General features: G+C 36.9%; 1 protein-coding gene across 1 annotated transcript; it reads right to left on the bottom strand.

The window, feature by feature from the left end:
• Positions 1 to 559: 559 nt before the first annotated feature.
• Positions 560 to 19,927, bottom strand: DR1 (down-regulator of transcription 1). The gene is made up of 3 exons (XM_045478326.1): positions 19,708 to 19,927; positions 10,992 to 11,155; positions 560 to 2,609 (listed from the first exon to the last, which is right to left on the bottom strand). Exons 1-3 carry the CDS (start codon positions 19,925 to 19,927, stop codon positions 2,463 to 2,465), a joined length of 531 nt encoding a protein of 176 aa, XP_045334282.1. The 3' UTR covers positions 560 to 2,462.
• Positions 19,928 to 21,469: the final 1,542 nt, after the last annotated feature.

Raw genomic sequence — 21,469 nt, 5'->3', positions numbered from 1 at the left:
TCAGGGTTATGAGATCGAGCCCTGTGGTAGACTCTGCGCTGGGTGTGGAGTCTGCTTAAGATTCTGTCTCTCTTCCTTTCCCTCTCTCCACCCACTTGCACACTCTCTAAAAAAATAAAAATAAAAATAATTGGTATCTTTCCAATGTTATTTTTTCAATGTTATCTTTTCAATGTTGCTGAAAAAGATAGATAAGGAAGTGGGGAAGATATTTACTAAACAGTAACTTTATTTCTCAAGAACCCTAAAAATTTGTTTCTCTCTCTACAAGATTTAAAAAATCTCAACAATGGACATTATAATGACTTTTAAATGCTAAAAAGTAAACTAAAAGTAAAACATTGCTTAATTAGCTTTGTTATGCCTGGATCCTAGGACTGCCATTACAAAAGTACAAGTAAAACCACATTTTCTGAAATAACAATAAACAAAGGAGAAAGTCAGGTATTAAATATCAAATGATCAAAATGTTGGGCCTAAGATTCTCGAAACTACTAAAAATGTTAGTAATAGCAATCTCCTGCTGTTAATCTGTGTAGATTATTAAATATAAAAACAATTTATAAAACACATCAGATTTTATTGCTTGAAGAATACAGCATATGAAATCACAAGAATGTCAAAATGAAAAGTCACTAGGCTTCAAACATATAATACATTATCAGATGCAGTAAAATATTAATTAACCTGGACTCTGCATCAGGGAAAAAAAAGTGGAAAAATATCTAAGTTGTTTACTTAAGAAACAGATATACTTAAAATAGAAAGAATAAGGATGTTACAGTACAAATTAGAAAAGCCAACACTTATTAACTTATTATTTCTTAGACTAGACTACCTTTGGTACTTAAACTTTTAAAAAAACAACCCCTTCTATCTTGTCCAAAGCACTTCATGGATACAATATCAACTTCAACTTAAAACATTCAGCAAAATTAACCTTTTCATGGCATGGGGGAAGTGTATTTAATAAACGTATGCTAATATTTCACTTTTTCTAAAACTGCAAAATAAGACCTTTAAGAAATCTAATACTTATAAACTTTACTTATTTAGCTCTCCAATTAAAACTGAATCCCAGCAACCACAATTTATCCTTGGACTTGGTGAATATACAAATTTAAATGATTTGGCAACTGACATAGGAATTTAGATTACTTTATACTATCTTAAAGTGGCTTTTCCATTCTGTTTCCAAAGTACAAACAATATGCCATTTCTTCAATACACTGGATTCCTATAAAAATCACTACCATACTTTATTTAGTGGAACCAAATTAAAGCTTCTCCCTTTTAATGAGTAGGTTGAAACTATTTATGTTTCATATAGGGCTGATCAGTTATGACACGCTTTCTTAAACAAAATAAAACCAATCATTTTTAAAGCTATCACTCAATTATGATGGAGATAATGATGCCATTTCAAAAGGAAGCACTGGACACTCTAGGCCATCTAGTCAAGAAAATGTAAAAGTAATGCTAAAAACAAACAATAAGTAAACTATAACTATCAGTTAAATTACAAAAAAAATCCCTCTTTTATAGTAAGCATGCTTATTAACTTTCATTTCTTTCCCCCAGCAAAGGTTTGATATTCATGAATCTCCATTAAACCAATGGAACCTAAGCAATTGTTTCACAAGTTCCAATAAAGATGGATAGACTAAGCAAGTAATACTATTAACAATTATTGGAGTGAAATAGTAAGAATCGTGACAGTCCTCAAAATTGGGCAGTCTTTGAAATGTAATAGCATAGCTCAAGATGAATTATGCCATAATAAAACTGTAGTTTTTACCTCTACATAAAACAAAAACAAAATCAAAAACATAACCCACCGAATTCATAGAACTACTATTGAACATACTCCTTCCTAAGTTTTTGGATGTCATTTTGAGATTTTTTTAAACAAGCATATTTATCTGAGCATATATATTTATTGCCTATATATATATACACTCATTTTAAAAGACAAAAAATTCAGATACTACAAAACTGAACTCTTTGTTTTTTCACCATCCTGATCTAACATCTACTGCATTACACAACACCCTCCCCCCAATAATTTAAAATTCCCAATTTTTAGTCTAGTTAAAAGGGCAGAGGAAATGCAAATGCAGATTTAGAGTTTCTGTATAAATTTCACTGTATTTTTATAAACTTGACATTTTCTGTAACACTGTTTATTGATCAAATAAAGGACTCACTGCTATCTAAAATTTCATAAACACCATTAAAAATTCAAAATTGATATTATACTGAATCTTAAATTTTCAATAGTTCAAAGAGACAGTTTTTACATGAATAGCACACAATAGATGAAACTTAACAGCAGACATCCCTAGAATACCAATGGCAAGTCCACCAAGATGCATACAAAATTACAGATAAGCATTTCTTTCACTGTTTTCTTGTGCAGGGAAAAACATTTATAGAGGAAATAGAAACTCAGCTGGTAAATTTCAGATATCATCATCATCTTCTTCATCCTGAGAAGATCCAGCCTGGTTAGATGCGCTGGCTGTGGCAGCAGCAAGCTGTGCTTGTTGGGCAGCCTGCTGCATTTGAAGCCATTCCTGCTGGGCCAATTCTGCTTGTTGCTGTCTAGCCTAAACACCAAAAACATAAAAACAAGTAATAATTTTTTTAAAACTCACAACATACACACTTTGGTTAAGTATAGATTAAGCCAATTACAGACTTAGTTATTACCAAATTTGGATATTTTCCAACCGCTAAATAACTGTTATACATCTGGAAAACATGAACTCTATAAGGAAATACAGTTAGACAACTGCTTCTCTATCAACTAAGGACAGTTTCCAAAACTTGGTTCTCTTATAGACAGTCCTTTTATGCCACATAATTTTATGACCTTTGGTTCAACTGAAATTGAAAAAGCTGGTACAAAAATCATAATGTTCTCTCTTTGGTTCCTTTCCCAGTTTCTCTCTTTCTTTCTTTCTTTTTTTTTTTTTAACATTTATTCTTTCTTTCTTTCTTTCTTTCTTTCTTTATTTATTTATTAGCATTTATTCATTTTTGAAAGGCAGAGAGAGAGCACGAATACAGGAGGGGGAGAGAGAGAGGGAGACACAAAAACAGAAGTAGGCTCCAGGCTCCAAGCTGTCAGCAGAGTCCGACGTGGGGCCACAAGATCATGACCTGAGCCGAACTTGGCCACTTAACCGACTGAGCCACCCAGGCACCCCTACATTTATTCACTTTTGAGAGACAGAGAGATAGAGTGTGAACAGGGGAGGGGCAGAGAGAGAGGGAGACACAGAATCTGAAGCAGGCTCCACGCTCAGAGCTGTCAGCACAGAGCCTGACACAGGACTCTAACCCATGAACCACGAGATCATGACCCAAACTGAAGTCAGATGCTTAACCAACTGAGCCACCCAGGAGCCCCTCTCTCTTCCTTTTTTTCACTTGATTCTTTTGTCCTCTCAACTTACAATTTAGATACAAACATTTTTTTAATGTTTTTTTTTTAATGTTTGTTATTTATTCTTGAGAGAATTAGAGAAACAGAACACAAGTGGGCGAGGGGCAGAGAGAGGGAGACACAGAATCTGAAGCAGGCTCCAGGCTCTTTGCTGTCAGCACAGAGCCTGATGCAGGGCTCAAATTCGTGAACCACGAGACCTGACCTGAGCCGAAGTCGGATGATCAAGCGACTGAGCCACCCAGGCACCCCAGATGTAAACATTTTTCAATCTAAAAATTATTTCTATGATTTAAAAGTTGTCTAGTATAGTACCCCTAACTCTTAAGAAAAAGTACTATACATGAGTATAATAGCTATTTTGATGTTTGAGTTTCTATCACAGTTCCCTACCCTATACATACATTTCTCCTCTGTCCCTCTCCCCTAAATAAACACACATGGGTACACACACACACACACACACACACACACACACACACACCCTTCCCATATACCCACTAGAGAAAAGGCACTTATCCAGGACTGAATTTAAGTGAGATAGTTAAAATCCATTCATTTGATATATCCTCTCTAAAAACCATCATAGAATTTTAGCAACCAAGATACGCACATAAACGTTACAAGCAATGTTGCAACAGCTAAAGGTCTTTCCCGATTTAATTCATTAGCAGAAAAACCACATCAAGAAGGAAAAAATCTGTTCTTGAAAAGATCATATAAATTCCATTGGAATCTACCAAAACAATGCTGTTTCCCTTTCTGCCTTTTCTCAGAATTGTCCTTTAAGCCTGACTCACACTCACCACACCACCCTCCTTTATGCATAGCCAATTCCTAGTTATCTATTAAAACAGAAATTAGTCTTTCTTGGCCATCTAGATCATACTGTGCACTTTGTTTGATATGCCAAAATTCTCTATGCATTCCCATACCTATTTACTTTGTTCTCAAATTATCTGAGTATGTATCTTTTTTCCCACTAGACTTGAGAATAGAGACTATTTTCATACTCCATGTTACATTCCCAACACACAGTCCTCCAGTATTTTCTGAAAGCATGTTTTGTGGGAAACAGTAAAGCTCAGTATAACTCTAACATTAAGATTTTACCACGTACATTCCTAACTTTTCTTAATAATCTCTCTTGAATTTATTATCCAATCATTTCTAGAAGAAAATTCTAATCAGGTCATTATTATACTTAAAAAAAAAAAATCACTTGTTACCCAATCAAGTCCAATTTCTCAACCTAGAGTTCAAGGTCCTCCAAATTACTGCTTGCCCCAACCTATCTCCCAATTGTAATACATACTTGGTACTCCAAAAAAAACCCTAAAACTTAAAATGCTTCCCCAATACACCATACCCTCCCATTTTCACTACCTTAACTCATGCTGATAGTCATTCTATTTGAAATTTCCTAATTTTCACCTACTGAAGTTCTACTCTTCAAGTCAAACTGAAGTATCATCTTCTCCATTTTTTTCCTAAGTCCTAACTGTATCATTCAGGACCTAATCAGGAGATAGAAGTCACATTAGTTAGGGGAATAGAAAGAATGCAATATAAAGGATTGTTAACCAAGTATAAAGTTGGTAACTAGGTCACTGAAAAGGCATGAAAAGAACACTTAGATATTACACAACTGGTAACTACCAAAAGCAGCCACCAATCCTAAAACTGAGGGAATAAAGGAAGAGGCTGGAATTTTTAAAACTTAATTTTTAAGAAGCTTAAAAGAACAATCCATGTAACTGAAACTCAGTTCTGAAGAACTGACATAGATTGGCTGGTAAAAGCATCTCTGAGCTTGATAGAGGGCCCAAGGTTTGAGACTCACACCCTGGAGGAAAATGATGAATGTTTATGCTGGTTCTGTAAAGAAACTATACGCTGGATTCAGTTCCTGCCACAGGAAAAAAAAATTGATGCAGCCAGAGTAAAGATGCATTGGTAGGTTGCTCAAAGGAACCTGAAGCTAACAGGAAGTAAAAGAAAGGAGCCCAAGTGCTGCCTTCCTCCTCTAGCCTGGCAATCTCCCTCCAGAACCCCCTACTGGAAGCAGAGTCCAATGAGGTCCAATAGAAAGGCAGAAATGTGGTTTATAGAGTACTAGGCTTGATCACAAATCAAAGCACAGAAAGGTGGGTTTCAGGCTAAGAAAATTGTTTAGTTATTGGTGCATGTGTTTTTTTTTTTTCTTTTGAAAACTTTATTTCAACACAACTATGCTTACAAAAATATTTTTTTTTTCCTAGTATTGTATTTTATTATTTCATTTCACTTGATGAAATCTCCCCAATTAACATATTTATAAGTAACATCTCCTTGTGATTTTGATTTGCAAAAATACATTTATATTGGTTAACAGAATGCAATATAAGTTTAACTTATCCTACTCAACTTGGACCAAAACTTACTATATGGTTTAAGCTTTAAAAAAAAAAGAAAGGGGGCGCCTGGGTGGCGCAGTCGGTTAAGCGTCCGACTTCAGCCAGGTCATGATCTCGCGGTCCGTGAGTTCGAGCCCCGCGTCAGGCTCTGGGCTGATGGCTCAGAGCCTGGAGCCTGTTTCCGATTCTGTGTCTCCCTCTCTCTCTGCCCCTCCCCCGTTCATGCTCTGTCTCTCTCTGTCCCAAAAATAAATAAAATAAATAAATAAATAAGTAAATAAAAAAAAAAGAAAGAATTTGCAATATAATTTTTTTTTCATCTACCACAAATGTATATAAGAGATCCTCCATCAAATGCTACTACAGTAAGCACAACAAGAACCTTGAGAAACTAACCCTTGGTATGTCTCAAACCCACACATACTGTGCTATAAACCATTTATGAAACTGGTACAACAAAATACTGTATATCTTAATGCCAGTTTACAAAGTTCAATAACTAATGGGTGTTGGAAAGAGTGCAGAAGGCCTATATACACATGTGAAAATGTAAAAGCTATCTAATTTAGTTAGTATTGCATGTAGATCGATCATGAATCTATGCAAACCAAGATTCCAATAATTTCTTAAATCTGAATTAACACTATCAGCTTAGGTCATCTGCTGAGGTCAACAAGTAAACTGCATACAAGCTGTTTTTCTGAGTTATGCAAAAAAGAAAATTGAGTTTCTTCCTCAACTTTTCAGTCCAGAACTGATATTATACTACAGGTAAGGTATTCCAATGTCAACATTCATAAGGTAACATGTGATGAGATCTGCTTGGGTTTAAATTTGTATTAGCACTCACATGCGAAATTATTAGCACACTCTTACACTGCCAAAATCTAATGTAATGTCTCTGTACTTGGGAACTCTTTATATTTTCCTCATGAAAGTAGTTAGCCTCATATTACAGTTGTCAGTGTACCTATATCATACCTCTCCTAAAAGACAAAAACTTTTTTTGTTTAGGAAATCAGAAACCAGATATTCTAATAACTAATTGCATCTATTTTTACTTAAAAAGTATGAAAAATAGTTATTTTAACACACAGGCATATTTACCTTACGGCAGGAATACCCAGAGTGTAAAAAACACTAAGAATGCTTCATGAAAAACATTTTAAGAATTCATAAGAAAATCGTAGGGCAAACCAAATATGTGAATTTAATAAACTTAAGAATACTTACTCTGTGACTTAATCAATCATATACAGGTATAATTTCGTGGCACAGGAAAAAAAAAACTCAGTTTCAAGTCTCTACACAGATTTTATTGCAAAAGCTGCTTGATCTCATAGTTTATTCAGTAATCTACAAAGACATGTACTGGTTACAATTAAAATTTAACTGACTTTTGGGGCACCTGGGTGGCTCAGTCAGTTAAGCATCCGACTTCGGCTCAGGTCATGATCTCATGTTTCGTGAGTTCGAGCCCCACGTCGTGCTCTGTGCTGACAACTCAGAGCCTGGAGCCTGCTTCAGATTCTGTGTCTCCCTCTCTCTCTGCCCCTCCCCTGTTCGTGCTCGGTCTCTCTCTGTCTCTCAAAAATAAATGAAAGATTAAAAAAAAAATTTAACTGACTTTTAAGTACCCATATTAGCAAACATATTTCTCTGTCTAGACATAAAAACATTCTTGTGCCTTTAAAGTCTATGTTGATTGATAAATTTTATTTTCATAAATTAAAATTTTCAGCAGTACTTTTTCTAATTTTTTTCTCTCTTGCCTCTTACCCAACCTACCTCAAGTATTTTTCTTTTAAAATGGGAGTGTGAAAGACAGTAAGTGTATACTTCTTAATTAATTTCTTCTTTTGGAGATTTTCATTATGTTTTAGACTCTCCTCCCCACCCAAATACTAAAATAACTCATTTGTAATTTACAGTTAATCTTAACTTCAATATATTAATGGTTCCCCCTTTCCACATTTTGTTGCTAGCAGTTGAAAGACTGCTTCAAATGAAGATGCTATTGTGTTAGTATTTAAAATAAAGTCTAAAAGGTGAAATGAAATCAAACTGATAAAAAAGCTGTTATATTTACTTACCATATTTAGGACTTAAGTGCTTTGTGCTTTAAGGAAGAAGTACTAGACAGGTGCTATAATTTTACCTCTCTGTTGATTTTCCTCACAAGAGCAAAGAAATATTAAGGGATCCTCACCCATAGATGAAGGCAAGAATGAAGAAAGATAAGGAAGAGGAAATAAAAAATGACAAGGATAGAAAGGTAAAGACAGATTTGGTGGGCAATTATTTCTTTAATTCTTCTTTTTGCCCTGGAAAGGATAAAGCCATCATGTTCCACTTAAAAGTTCTAAAATAAGTGTAAGTGGACAAAATGGTGGCTAGAACATTAGCATAGTAATGTAGAAACAGCACATGTCTAGGGGTCAGGAGACTTGAGTCTGAATTTAGACTCCAACACTTCCTAACTATATGAACTTAACCTGTTTTATTTGTTTAACTCAATCCTTCCCAGTAAACTAAGTTCCATCATAATAAGAACCATGTCTCTTTCGTATACTATTACAAGCCTAGCATTTAGCACTATATCTGATAAATAGTGAGGACTTCAGTAAACATCTGTAGAACAAATGAATAAATGATCTCATGCAAGTTTCTTTCTCCATCTGAGTCTGTTTCTTAACGTGTAAATGAGTATAATAAAATTCACATTTATTTACCTTATTTATATTTATAAAAACTGCAAAGTATGTAAAGTAATAGAGCATCTTTTCCCTTTTATCAAATATCTAATTTGGCACTCTCTAGGTGATCTGCAATAGCAGAGAGTTAATAAATAATAGCCACTAATGTTTTTTTAATCATCAGTCTTTGTTATCTCATATTCATATGGATTATAAAGTGTTTACTTCTATTCACACCTGTTTCAAAAGCTTTTAGTACCTCCTTAGTACCGATCTTGTAGGTTGTTGTGAGGATTTAAAAAAATACAGGTAAATTATTTGGCAACATGATTAACACATGATTAGAACTCAATAAATGTTAGTAAACTTTTATTTTTATTAGTTTGAATGGTATTCTGATGTCTAGTGCTTGATAACACTTAAAATTCAAATGCTTTTTGATTCAAACTTATGACTACTTAAGTTATTATGACTACAAAGAGATCAGGTATAGGGCTAATCTGAAAGAGATTACCAAAAGTGATACTTCTCAGTTCTAATGGTAACTACAGTAACTGGTAGGAAATCTCACCTCTTCAACCCAAAACTGCCTTACAATCTAATTTGAAATGAGAGGCCAAAACTTAGAGTAATAAGAACTTCATCTTCTCCTTTTTTTATTTTAAAGAGAGGAATATTAGTACTAATCCTTCACAGACTGGGAATTAAGAGTTTTAATAAGAAAGGGAGGAGGGGCGCCTGGGTGGCGCAGTCGGTTAAGCGTCCGACTTCAGCCAGGTCACGATCTCGCGGTCCGTGAGTTCGAGCCCCGCGTCGGGCACTGGGCTGATGGCTCAGAGCCTGGAGCCTGTTTCCGATTCTGTGTCTCCCTCTCTCTCTGCCCCTCCCCCGTTCATGCTCTGTCTCTCTCTGTCCCAAAAATAAATAAACGTTGAAAAAAAAAATTTAAAAAAAAAGAAAGGGAGGAAAGGAGGGAGAGAGGAAGGAAAGAGGGAAGGAATTTTTTAAGATTAGTATGTTTGTTTTAAAGGTACATTAAAAACCTAATTTAACTATAAAATAGATGTTTATTAAATTTTCCTTATATACCACTCATTATAAAATTTGATATAGTATTTTCTCACCAGCCCATCATTTTAAATCTTAAGAATGTTTAAGTATACTTTTCATGCTTTTAACTGGTCGTTCTGTCTGGACAAAAAAATAAAAAACTCAAAGTAAAATCAGTAGTTATTTTGGAGTTGTTCTCCTTGGAAAACCAATTGTTGCTGGAGCACCTGGGTCGCTCAGTTAGTTAAGCATTCAACTTCAGCTCAGGTCATGATCTCATGGTCGGTGGGTTCGACCCCTACACTGGGCTCTATGCTGACAGCTGAGAGCCTGGTGTCTCCTTCAGATTCCATGCCTCCCTCTCTCTTTGCCCCTCCCCTGCTCGCACTCTGTCTCCCTCTCTCTCTCAAAAATAAACATTAAAAAAATTAAAAAAGGGGCGCCTGGGTGGCTCAGTTGGTTGAGTGTCTGACTTCGGCTCAGGTCATGATCTCACGGTTCAAGTTCGAACCCCACATCTGTGCTGACAGCTCAGAAGCTGCAGCCTGCTTCAGTGTCTGTGTCTTCCGCCCTCTATTCTCCACTCACGCTCTGTCTGTCTCTCTCTCTCTCTCTCTCTCAAAAATACATAAACATTAAAAAAATTTTTTTTTAATTTTTTTTCTTAATGTTTATTTTTGAGAGAGAGAGAGAGAAAAACAGAGCATGAGTGGGGGAAGGGCAGAGAAAGAGGAAGACACAGAATCCAAAGCAGACTCCAGGCTCTGAGCTGTCAGCACAGAGCCTGACGCAGGGCTTGAACTCACAGACCATGAGATCATGACCCGAGCCGAAGTCGGGTGCTCAACTGACTGAGCCAACCAGGCGCCCCAAACATTAAAAAAAAATTAATAAAAAAAGAAAACAGGTTGCTGCAACTATTTACTTTAAAAAAAGTTTTTTTTAACGTTTACTTTAGAGACAGCGTGCACCAGAGTGGGGGAGGGGCAGAGAGAGAGAGAGAGAAAGAGAGAGAGAGAGACAGACAGACAGAGGATCTGAAACGGGCTCTAAGCTGACAGCAGATCCAGAAGCGTGGCTGGAACTCACAAACCATGAGATCATGACCTGAGCTGAAGTTGGGACGCCTGACTCACTAAGCCACCGAAGCACCCCGTTTAAAAAAAAAAAAAAAAATTTTAATGAGCAAATATTTATTTTTTTATGAAGCAAATAACTGGCCAGAGTCAAACTGGTTAGATTTAAACATCAGACTCTACGATCAAACAACCAGCCACAGAAAGAAAATCCTCTGTGTATATATATATTGATTTAAGAAATGATTTCAGAAACCAGTATGATTTCTGTTAGCAAACAGGGCAGTATTCAGATGAAAACAATTTATAATGCATTACTTACTTTTGCAAATAATTCTTGCTGCTGTCTCAATAACTCTTCTTCAGGAATGCCAAGGTTTTCCAAACGAGAACTGGCCTTTCTTCTTTTTAATGCTACAGTCTTGCATTCTTGTAAGACTTCTTTTACTTCACTGATGTAAGAGCCAAAGCCCAAACTTTCTAGTGCTAGGGAAATGAAAACATGAAAGAGTGATAAAACTTAGTCTTTCCCCCCATTTATGGAAGATTAAGCTTTTGTGGTTTTTTTGGGTTTTTTTTTTGGAGGGGAGGAGATTTCTATCTTCTAATAATTTTACCTATTTTATAGTTGCACAGCAATTATTTGAATGGCTAAATCACAATATTGTATCAACTTTCTTATTATATTACAAATTAGATAAAACTTGAGGAACATTTAACAGCACAGGCCTTTACTTTTCTGATTAATTTTTAAAAACCAAAGCATTTCCTGTGAGAGGAAAAAAACAGTCCGATGTAAGAACATGTGCTTTTAGTAAGAAAACATTTTTCCTATACCACTCACAGTAAATCAAACATCATTACCTCAGACACTTTCTAGAAGAATACCAAAAAAACAAGTATTTGGAGTCTACTTGTTAATAACATATTTTGTGCCATTTGGCTTAGAAAAAGTAGGTTGGTAACATATGTTCTAAGTTTCAGTAGGATGGGATAAAAGAATGGATAAGTTCTTTTGTACAATATACCAAACAGGACACTATTTTTAGCAAAGGTACTCCAACTGCCAAGTTTAAGAAATACGGGTGGAAATAACTTATGAAATTCAGCATTTATATTCAGCCAACAAGTTTCCCTTGAAAATAAAACTTAACAGGAAGCACTATAAAAACATTTCAACTGATGTGGCAGAAAACTGGGATAAAGAAAGACTATAAGGTTAGAAGTATTAACAATTTTCTCTCCCTTTATTTTTTCACATTTAGAAAGAAAATTTTATAGTAATGTACCTTCTAAATGCCTTCTATAATCAAGACAAAGCATAAAGTTTTCTTTTGGCTCACAGTAATTAAAATTGTTATTTTATAGTTTTCTATATATTGCCAGTGCCCCAAAGGCATTTTTGTTTTCTGACCCAATGATGAAATATAGATGGTGAAAAATATAGTTGATGAATTTAACTTAGTGTATCAGTTCTTGCAGTTTTTCAACAATTATGATGAACCAGACTGCCCTCAGCAAAGTTGCCCCGAATTCCAACTACAGGGATTTGTTCTTCAGGGAGAATACCAAATACACCTTTACAAATACGCATTCCCTCCCGTATAAGCTGTGGTTTTTAAGGACATTTTGAAATGATTTATGACTTTAATTACTTCAAATATTAAGCTGTTTTGCATCAACCTTCTTTAGAAATAATCTCATGCCAAAAAGCAGAGTACTATTACTTGAATTTTAATTACACTAACTTATTGCCTCTGCTCCCCAAAAAACTTCAGTAATTCGTTACTCTGAGTTCTGAATATCAAAATAACTACCACATAATTCTTGGCCTAAAAAGTTGGAGATATAGTGGAAAATTAAGTGAAGATTAAGCAGCCTACATTTTTTACTTGAATTGACAGACTGATAATTTGGTGTCAATGTTAGAAGCCAAAGTTTTTCTTTTATTTTTTCTCTTTTTTTTTTAAATGTTTATTTACTTATTTTGAGAGAGTGTGAGTGAGAAGGAGCAGGGGCAGGGCAGAGAAAGAGAGAAAAAATCCCAAGCAGGCTCCACACTGTCAGAGCAGAGCCCAACACAGGGCTCAGTCTCACGAACCTTGAGACCATGGGCTGAGCCTAAATCAAGAGTTGGATGCTTAAGTGACTGAGCCACCCAGGCACCCCAATTTCTTCTTTTTTTAAAGGCATATAGTAGTATATTTTCAATTATATTGGCTGGAGACAATACCAAAAGAAACCAAGAGAATGGCTTGTGGTTTCCTCCCAACATTCTGAAGAAAGTCGTATTTCCTTAGCGTATACCACATTTCTCTAGGATCTAGCCCTACTACATTTCCAGCTTTATTTCTGCCATTAAATCCCTACATATGCTAAATCTAACTGCTCAATGTTTCCCAACAGACATCAGTTTCCCACATTCATACTGACGGTAATGCATTCAAGGCTCAAATCAAACTCCATCTTTAAGTAAACTTGCCTGATGCTCATAGATAGAAGTAATCTCTCCCTTGTAAAATCAGATAGACATTCTAGAATTTGAAATTTGGTTGTCAATATATTCATATAACCTTGGATACACTGCTTCATATCTCTAAGCTTCAGTTTTCCTTCTCTGAGAATAGCATTTCGTAGTATCTTCCTAAAACATATGCAGTATGGCGGTTAAGCCTGCAGGCCCTACAGCTGCCAGAGACTGATCCCAGCTCTGCCTCATATGAACTGTGTGAGCCTAGATAAGTTCCTTCACCTCTGTGCCACTAAAGCAAGAATAACAGTACCTGTATCTCATCAGATCTGGTTACTGTGAAGAATAAATGAATTAATATAAACAAAGAGCTTAGAACAGAGGCTGGCCCACAGAATAAACAAAATATTCACGATATTATTTTTAGGACTATAGGGATCAACAAGTGATCTACAGCATTTAACACCATGTCTAGCACATAAGATTCCCATAACCACTTGGACTATGTATTATTCATCTTTATTTTTTCCCTTACATTTAAAAGAGCACCCTAATAAGTGTACAGAACATAAATAAATGTGCAGCTATGCATTATCACACTAAATTCAAGTTGAATGAATATATTTATAATATAAAATATTAAATTTATAAAATTAATCAACACCATGCAGACAATTCTTCAAATTATCATCAATTACTAGACTCAACATCAAAAAAATCCAATCCAAACTATTTTTAACCATGGAGAGTTTGAGTTAAAAATTTAAAAAACTCACTTTTAAAACCATCTAAGGTTGAGAACACCACTTTAAAAAAATTTGCAAGTGAATCCAAGGTTAATATTTAATATTATTCAAAGAGCTGCCATATACAAATTTGTACTCTCAATTAAATGATTCAACAGGAAGAGCCATAAATTTTAATTTCTAAAACTGCACTGACTTTAATCCAAATTTTAAATACACTATGGTTACCAGGAATAAGTAGATAATAGTCTTTTCTAAACAAGGAGATATTTTACACCATTTGTTACCATATAGGAATAATCATTTCCATTTTACACAAGGAACATCTTAAAGGATAAGGGAAATGACTCTTAAGCAGGGCCATCATTGCGGGTTTGCAGGTTATTCAGTGCACAACAGGACCATATCTAAGGAAGGCCATTCATACTGTAAACATAGATCTGTATGTTTATTACGGCACTTTTCTGGCAGATGGTAGTAAAGGTTTTTAGGGAAGAAATGCCTTTTTCTAGTTTGTATAAAGAGACTTAATGGACTGTTAGGGCCCTGGCTCTATCAAGGATCTCAGAGTAAAATCCAGAAAAGAAAAAAATAAAGAAAAATTTTTGCTGGTAAAACACATACATCACTTGCTCCTCAGATGCCTGTCTGCTCCCCTCTGCCATGTACTTTAAAACTATACCCAGAAAAGTGCATGGTATATTAGGGGAAAAAAATATTTGCCACATTTTTCAATTTTAAAGACAGATGTTAAGGCCCCCGTGTGGCTCAGTTGGTTAAGCATCTGACTCTTGATTTCATGATCTCAGGTCAAGATCTCAACAGTATGGTTCATGGTTTTGTGGGTTCAAGCCCTGTGTTGGGCTCGGTGCTGATACGGGGAGCTGGCAGGGGATTCTCTCTCTGCCCCCCCCCCCCAAATAAACTTTTTTTAAAACGATGAATGTTAAAACACTTTAAAAAAAAAACCTTTAAAAAAAAAAAGGTGAAAACTTCCATCCAGCAACAATAATACAGGCTTATCTTATTTTACAAAAGTAACGCAATCCTATAAAATTTTGTTATAACAACAATTTATGTGAATTACTTCATATTCAAATGTGTAATACAGGTTTTTCGTTAAAATATTAAAATATGTAAAATAGCATTCTCAAATTTGTTTTCTTTTGTTTATGTGTTAAAGGAAGTGGGGGGGGGGGCGGTAGTTCACTTAAAATGCATTAAAAGGATGACATAGGCCAAAGTGACTTCTTGGCTCATTAGCCAGGCAAAGGTTTCTGAAGACCCTTAATTATGTCCTCTATGGATTACTACCCCTGGGAATCTGGGACAATAATGAGAGACTGAGGGCAGAGCAGGAACCAAATATAATCAATCGTTATACCCTTACCATTATCTAACACCATGCCAGGTACCCAGTAGTGTTCAAAATTGTTGGGTAGCAGAAGAAAAATAAAAACAAGATATGTCAGTTTTAAGTTAAATAATAAAATCCTAACTTGAAAAAAATTTGATTATGTGATAATACCAATTCCATATACATAATGTGTCCCTTTGGAAAAAATACTAGTATGCATGATAATTTAGATAATACAATATCATTTTCATTCTCATTATTACAACTCTGCAATCACTCAGATCCTCTGATTTAAAAACTACTTCACATCCACTTTCTAAAATAGACTGTGGTTTATTTAGGCTTTAGAGCAAAGCTACTCAAACTGTGGTCCATGGACTTGTGCCAGAACTGCTTATAATGGTCTGTGATGAGTTAAGTATGGAAATCAAAGAAAGCATTTAGGAACCTTCACAGCAAAACTTTAACTACATGGGATGATGGATGTGTTAACTAACCATATTGTGGTGCCATTTCACAATATATACACATATCAAATCATTATGCTGTATACCTTAACTTTACACAATGTTATATCAATTATAACTCAATAAAGCTGGAGGAGCAATTTGACAAGAGTAATTTTAAGTTTATTGAATCTAACAACAAAAATTGAAATTTTATGTATTTTTCAATTTTGTTTTTCTAGTGATCCATTTTTATTGTATTTCACAAAAGTACCAGTGTGAGAGGGACTAGATTTTTTTTAATTCCTTCAACAGAGATAGCCTGGAGCAACTCCACTGCTGAAGAAGCAAATCCTCAGAGACTTTTTCAGTTACTAACTATTGTTATAAATGTGGGGGGGGAAATGTGGCAGAAGATTAAAAATTCAAAAAAATAATCACTTAAAATATCTTTATTTATACTTCAGCTTTACAATGGCATTATGCTGTAAGGTTAAACATAACAGACTTCAAGCTTTATATTTTAATCAGTAACATTACGCATTTTAAAAATTACTATTTAGGGGCACCTGGGTGGCTCAGTGGGTTGGGCGTCTGACTTTGGCTCAGGTCATGATCCTGCGGTCCGTGGGTTCAAGCCTTGCTTTGGGCTCTGTGCTGACAGCTCAGAGCCTGAAGCCTGCTTCAGATTCTGTGTCTCCGTCTCTTTCTGCCCTTCCACTGCACGTGCTCTTTCTCTCTCTCTCAAAAATGAATAAACATCTTAGGGGTGTCTAAGGTGGCTCAGTGGGTTAAGCATCTGACTCTTCGTTTTGGCTCACGTTATTATCTCGCAGTTGGTGAGATGGAGCCCTGCATCAGGCTCTGCAGCACAGAGCCTGCTTGGGATTCTCTCTCTCCTTTCCCTCTACCCCTCCCATGAGCTCTCTCTCTTTCTCTCAAAATAAATAAACATTTTTTTTAAAGCTTGCCTAAGAAAAGCTAACTTCTAAAAATATAAAATTATTTATTGCAGCATATGATGTAAGATTCTCAACCCTGACTGATTCTCAGTAATTGCAAGTAATACCTGAAACAATTAAGTATTATTTATACATAAATGAGGAAACCTTTAACAGATTTGCCTAAGGCCAAAGACTTTCCAATGTAGAACTTGCAGTTCTTAACTCTCAATGTCAGTTCTTTACATAATACAACAGAACATGTTAAAACTTATTTAAGAGTATGTTCACAAAAACTAGCAATAACATGAAAGGAACACCTTTTATAGCTTAGAACCCCTTTATTTGTGCATCTGTGATCTTCAATACCAAGTCCCCTTTTTAAATTCAAAAAAAGCAAAACATTTCATAATTTTTTCAAAGTTTAACTATTTCAAAGATTTACTAACAATAAAGTTATGTCAACTTTAATAACTTCCATTTTACAGAACAGCCTCAAATGCTTAATTTGCTCTGACAATGTAAAGCAAAGTAGCAAGTGAACAAATGACATGTCCTGAAGCAAAATCTAGTTCATTAAACTTATTAAACTAAAAAATTGGAACTTCAAATGTGAGATTCATATGACTTTAAATGTACATTATTATTCCACTTGCATATATCCTATATACCAAAATAATAAATGCTTACAGAAAAGCATAAAAAAGTCCTATTTACCATGATTTAGCAAGCTTTCCAGGGTTAATCTGTAAAGATACATTTTAAACACCTAAAAAAAATACACACCTTAGAGGATTTCTTTTAAAAAAAAAAAGTAACCACTCAAGACAAAAATTCTTTAAAATGGTTAAACAATATGAAATTAATATGAGATTATAAATGTATAAGATGTATTCCCCTAACTGGAGGAATTTGGGGCAAAAATGGTAGGTTCTTATCCACTTAACAACGTTACCCAAAGAAAGGGTAAATTTTAAGACTGTAACAGGTCAGTGGATGATTTTTTTTTTTTTTTTTTTTTACGTGGATGATTTTTTAAAAAATAATCAATCATCCTCAGTACACAAAGGAAAACGCTTTCACTGGAACTTTTGGACTCACACCTTAAATTTAGCATATTCCAAAGTTGAGCTATTTAGCATACTGCTTGCTACAGCTGCACTTTTATTCCATCATGTCAATCAGAAATCTAAATATATCTTAGAAAAGAATAAACTACCCAAGAAGACAGATTGTCATGTGTTATTAGACTTTTGGAACAATCCTCACTCCTGTGTTGTAAACAAATGTTTAGGCAGATCCTTTAGAAAGTTTTTGAAATTTTCATTAGAAAGGCAATGTGGATAAAACATTCTTTTTCTTTTTTATGAGTTGTAAAAGGAAATTATAGCTGTGTTGGATAATCTCATGAAAGACTTAAAACATGTACATACAATGTAAAAATAAAACACAAGAGGAAAAATAGAGACTTGACTTTCACTGTACCTACCAGAGTATTCACACACCACACAAGTAAAAAAAACAAACAAACAAAAAAAAAAAACAACCTAGCTTTAAAATCAAATACGGTTTTTCCCAGGGATTTTTTTTTCTCTTCATGGACTGAAATAGAAATGCAGAGTACATTAAAATCTACCTTCCATCCAACATTAAGGACCAAAAATGAATCATCTAATCCTTTTGTCAATACTGACAATAAAATATTGGATATGGTGAATATGAGATGTGTTCTCTACTTCAGAGTAACAGGAACATCACCTTTGCAAAGTTAAATTATGAAAAATAAAATGGTAGACACCTGCCTGCCTACTAAAACGATTAAAATTCATCACGATTTTTTGACTTCAAAAGCAATCAAGAAATTGTTAGAATTTTAATTATTATAAAAGGCAAGTTATCACCTCAAATTGAATGCAACTTTTTCTTAAGAGTATACGTAAGTGCTCCAAAACATTATGACTAGTAAATGTCTCCCTATGCCTGAAACAAACCATCAGAATGTGGTCCCCCAAACCCCTACTACTGGACTAAACCCTTTCCAAGATGGGAAACTGTCCAAACTTTCAGAAATGCTCAATAAAAGCTTAAGTGTATGCATCTAAATGGGAATTGCAACAGGAAAGGACAGGGAAATGTTCCATGAAAAAAATCTCTTACAAACTTTCAATCCAAGCTTTAAAAATTTATCTCCATAGAGCAAAGCAAGCTACATGAAAGAAAAACTGAGAAAGAGAGGAAAAAGAAAGGGGGGGAAGAAAGGATAATCATCCACCCTTTTCTTCCAGAATAGAACTGGAGAATTTTGTTAACTTGATGAACAGTAGGACCACTAAACTATTTTAATTTTTATTATTATTATTATTATTTTTTTTTTTTTTTTTTTAAGTAAAACGGACACCCTACGTGGGGCTCAAACTCAAAACTCTGGGATCAAGAGCTGCATGCTCCACCAACTGAGCCAGCCAGGGGCCCCTCACTGAACCACTCTTAAAGCTGAAAACACACTCTTCATTCAACATCACCAAACTTTACAACGTTAAAGGCGTTTACATTAAGAATTCTTTCACTCATGCGTTCAGAAAATTCATCTTTTCCTCTATATCCATGAAAAGGTCGGGTGGGGAAGGGGTGCTGTCTCCACTCATACTCGGAAGATCCTGTCTGAAAATTAATTTTCCAAGGGAGAACTTTGGGTTCCTTTCTCAGTTGTCACGTCTGAGGTTCCACGTTAGGGAGACAAATGCTCAGTTGTCATGTCTAAGTTCAACGGCAGGCAGGCAAAATTCTTGTTGCTTCCGCTTACCTGGCTGTAAACAGACGACGACTGCTACTTTATCTTTGGAGGACGTTAGGCTGACCTAAACGCTGGCAATCCTTACTTGTACTCGCCGGATGAAAAGCACCACAAGAATACTACACAGCGAGTTGAAGGCACCGGCTACCTCCATGCCCGCGTGGCTTTTTAGTCTACTCGTAATTATCAGGGGAGAGGAATGAAGGCTTTGACATGAACGGGTCACGCGACTGGTAGGCTGCCCCTCACCCTCATTCAAACAAAACCCCACACACACCACTTACCTTGTATGACATGCTCGGGTGAGATGGTCTTCTTTTCTGATTTGTTGCAAATCTCATTGGCTTCAGAAGATATAAGGTGAATGAATTCAGTGCAGCAGTTCACCACCAGCTCCCGGGCATCGTTGGCCACCCGGACGTTGGGGAGAGTCTCTTTGATCATCTTATTGATAGCAGCTCTAGGTATAGTGAGATCATCATCATTGCCAGATGAGGAAGCCATCGTATCTCCCTCTCGCGCGCGCCCCGACTTTTAAAAACTCCCCAGCTCTGGTCCACTATTCCGCGAAGATTTTTCAAAGGCTGCCCTCAAAGTGGGATCCCAGGAGCGCGAAGAGGGTGCAGAAAACGAGGGGTGGGGGGTGGGGAGGGGCTGGTTCGTGAGGGTGGGGTACACCCGTGTGTGTGAGAGATTTAGGGCGAGATTGGGAGGGAGGTCGGGGGGCTGAAGATAATGGGGACAGCACTGCCCACGTCGGAGAGGAGAAAGCAAAGGTGGTCCGGAAATTTGAGCACTGGGGAACCACCTTCGTTGTCTCCTCAGACAAGCGGGCGCTGTCGCCCAACCGGTCCCCAACCGCGCCGGAGGAGAGGCAAGATCCAGGGGCACTGGCCTCGCCGCGGTACCAGACGGACACCCAGCGGGCTTGGCTCTAAAGAGCCGGAGCCCCAGCTGCCGCTGCCGCCAGCAGCCGCTGCCGGCGCCTCTGCCAAACCATCCTTCAGACACCCGCGCCGCCGCCTCACAACATGTCGGCCGCGGCCGCTGCTGGAACCGTGGCGACCGCCTGGGAACGAATACGGACAGAGCCAGGCACAAGGGGAACGACAGTAGCAGCCGCCGTGGCCGTTTAGCCCGAACGCAGATCGTGGAAGCCGAAGCCGCGGCAACGGTGGTCCCTCCAGAGGCCAAGGAAGAAGGTTTGCTGGAAGCCTCTCCCGATACCCTTTGCGCTACCGGAAGCCTCGCCCCCCCCCCGTCCCCCCTCCCTCCCTCGCAGACTGACTTCCGGGTGTGGCTGCTGCCCTTCCCCCACCCGCGCCGGCGGGAACGGTCCTCGTCGCCAGCAGCTTCCGCCTGCCGTCGTCTCGGCACGCGCCTCGGAATCCCGCCCCTTCACTGGGACCGAAGCCGGGCGAGCGCGCGCGCGTCGTGGTACCGGAGCTGTGGCGCAGGCTTGGGTTGGGGCGAGGGTGGGTCGCTTCTACCATCTCTCAACCAGCTGAGGCCTCAAAACCTTCTCCCAGCCTTCCCTGAGGACAAAGGAGCGCTGGCTATCTTCTAAGGAACTCTCTTTGCTGTTCTTTAAGGAGCCCAAAGTGGGAATGAAAGAAAGAGGCTTGGGTTCTGTAATGCGATATGAGGAAAGCAGAACGTCGTGGGCCTGTGTACATCGTCCAGAGGAAAAGCTTTTGATGATGTCTAATAGATGTTATTCGGATCAAAGCTCTTTATGATCCTTTACCCATTTTCTTGTTTTTGGGGAAATGAAACGTTCAGAGAAGTGGCTTGCTAATAGCTAAACCAGAAACTAGAAGTAAAATCCACAGTAGTGGAAATTGAGTATAGTGTACAGTGAGCCACGTTGAGAGATTCCAATTTAGCCATTTTTAACGGTGTATTGCACGTTGGCTTCTGGAGAGGGCAAAGTACGTTGATGTATCTTTACGCAACTCTCATTTTTGCTTGTCTCCAGGATGACTTGTAGTATCAGTGCATGTCAATTTCTTCACAAAATGTGTCATACTTGTCATTTGCAAGAAG

The sequence above is a fragment of the Leopardus geoffroyi genome, chromosome C1 (assembly GCF_018350155.1).
Source record: "Leopardus geoffroyi isolate Oge1 chromosome C1, O.geoffroyi_Oge1_pat1.0, whole genome shotgun sequence".
Taxonomy (NCBI): domain Eukaryota; kingdom Metazoa; phylum Chordata; class Mammalia; order Carnivora; family Felidae; genus Leopardus; species Leopardus geoffroyi.
Note: the sequence above shows the minus strand (reverse complement) of the source record. Positions and strands in the feature narration are given on the sequence as shown.

Coding starts and splice junctions, on each gene's coding strand:
- DR1 (XM_045478326.1), bottom strand. CDS start 19,927: ATGGCTTCCTCATCTGGCAATGATGATGATCTCACTATACCTAGAGCT. Junction 11,156..19,707: donor ACCCGAGCATGTCATACAAG/GTAAGTGGTGTG, acceptor TCATTTCCCTAG/CACTAGAAAGTTTGGGCTTT. Junction 2,610..10,991: donor AGCAAGAATTATTTGCAAAA/GTAAGTAATGCA, acceptor TTTGGTGTTTAG/GCTAGACAGCAACAAGCAGA.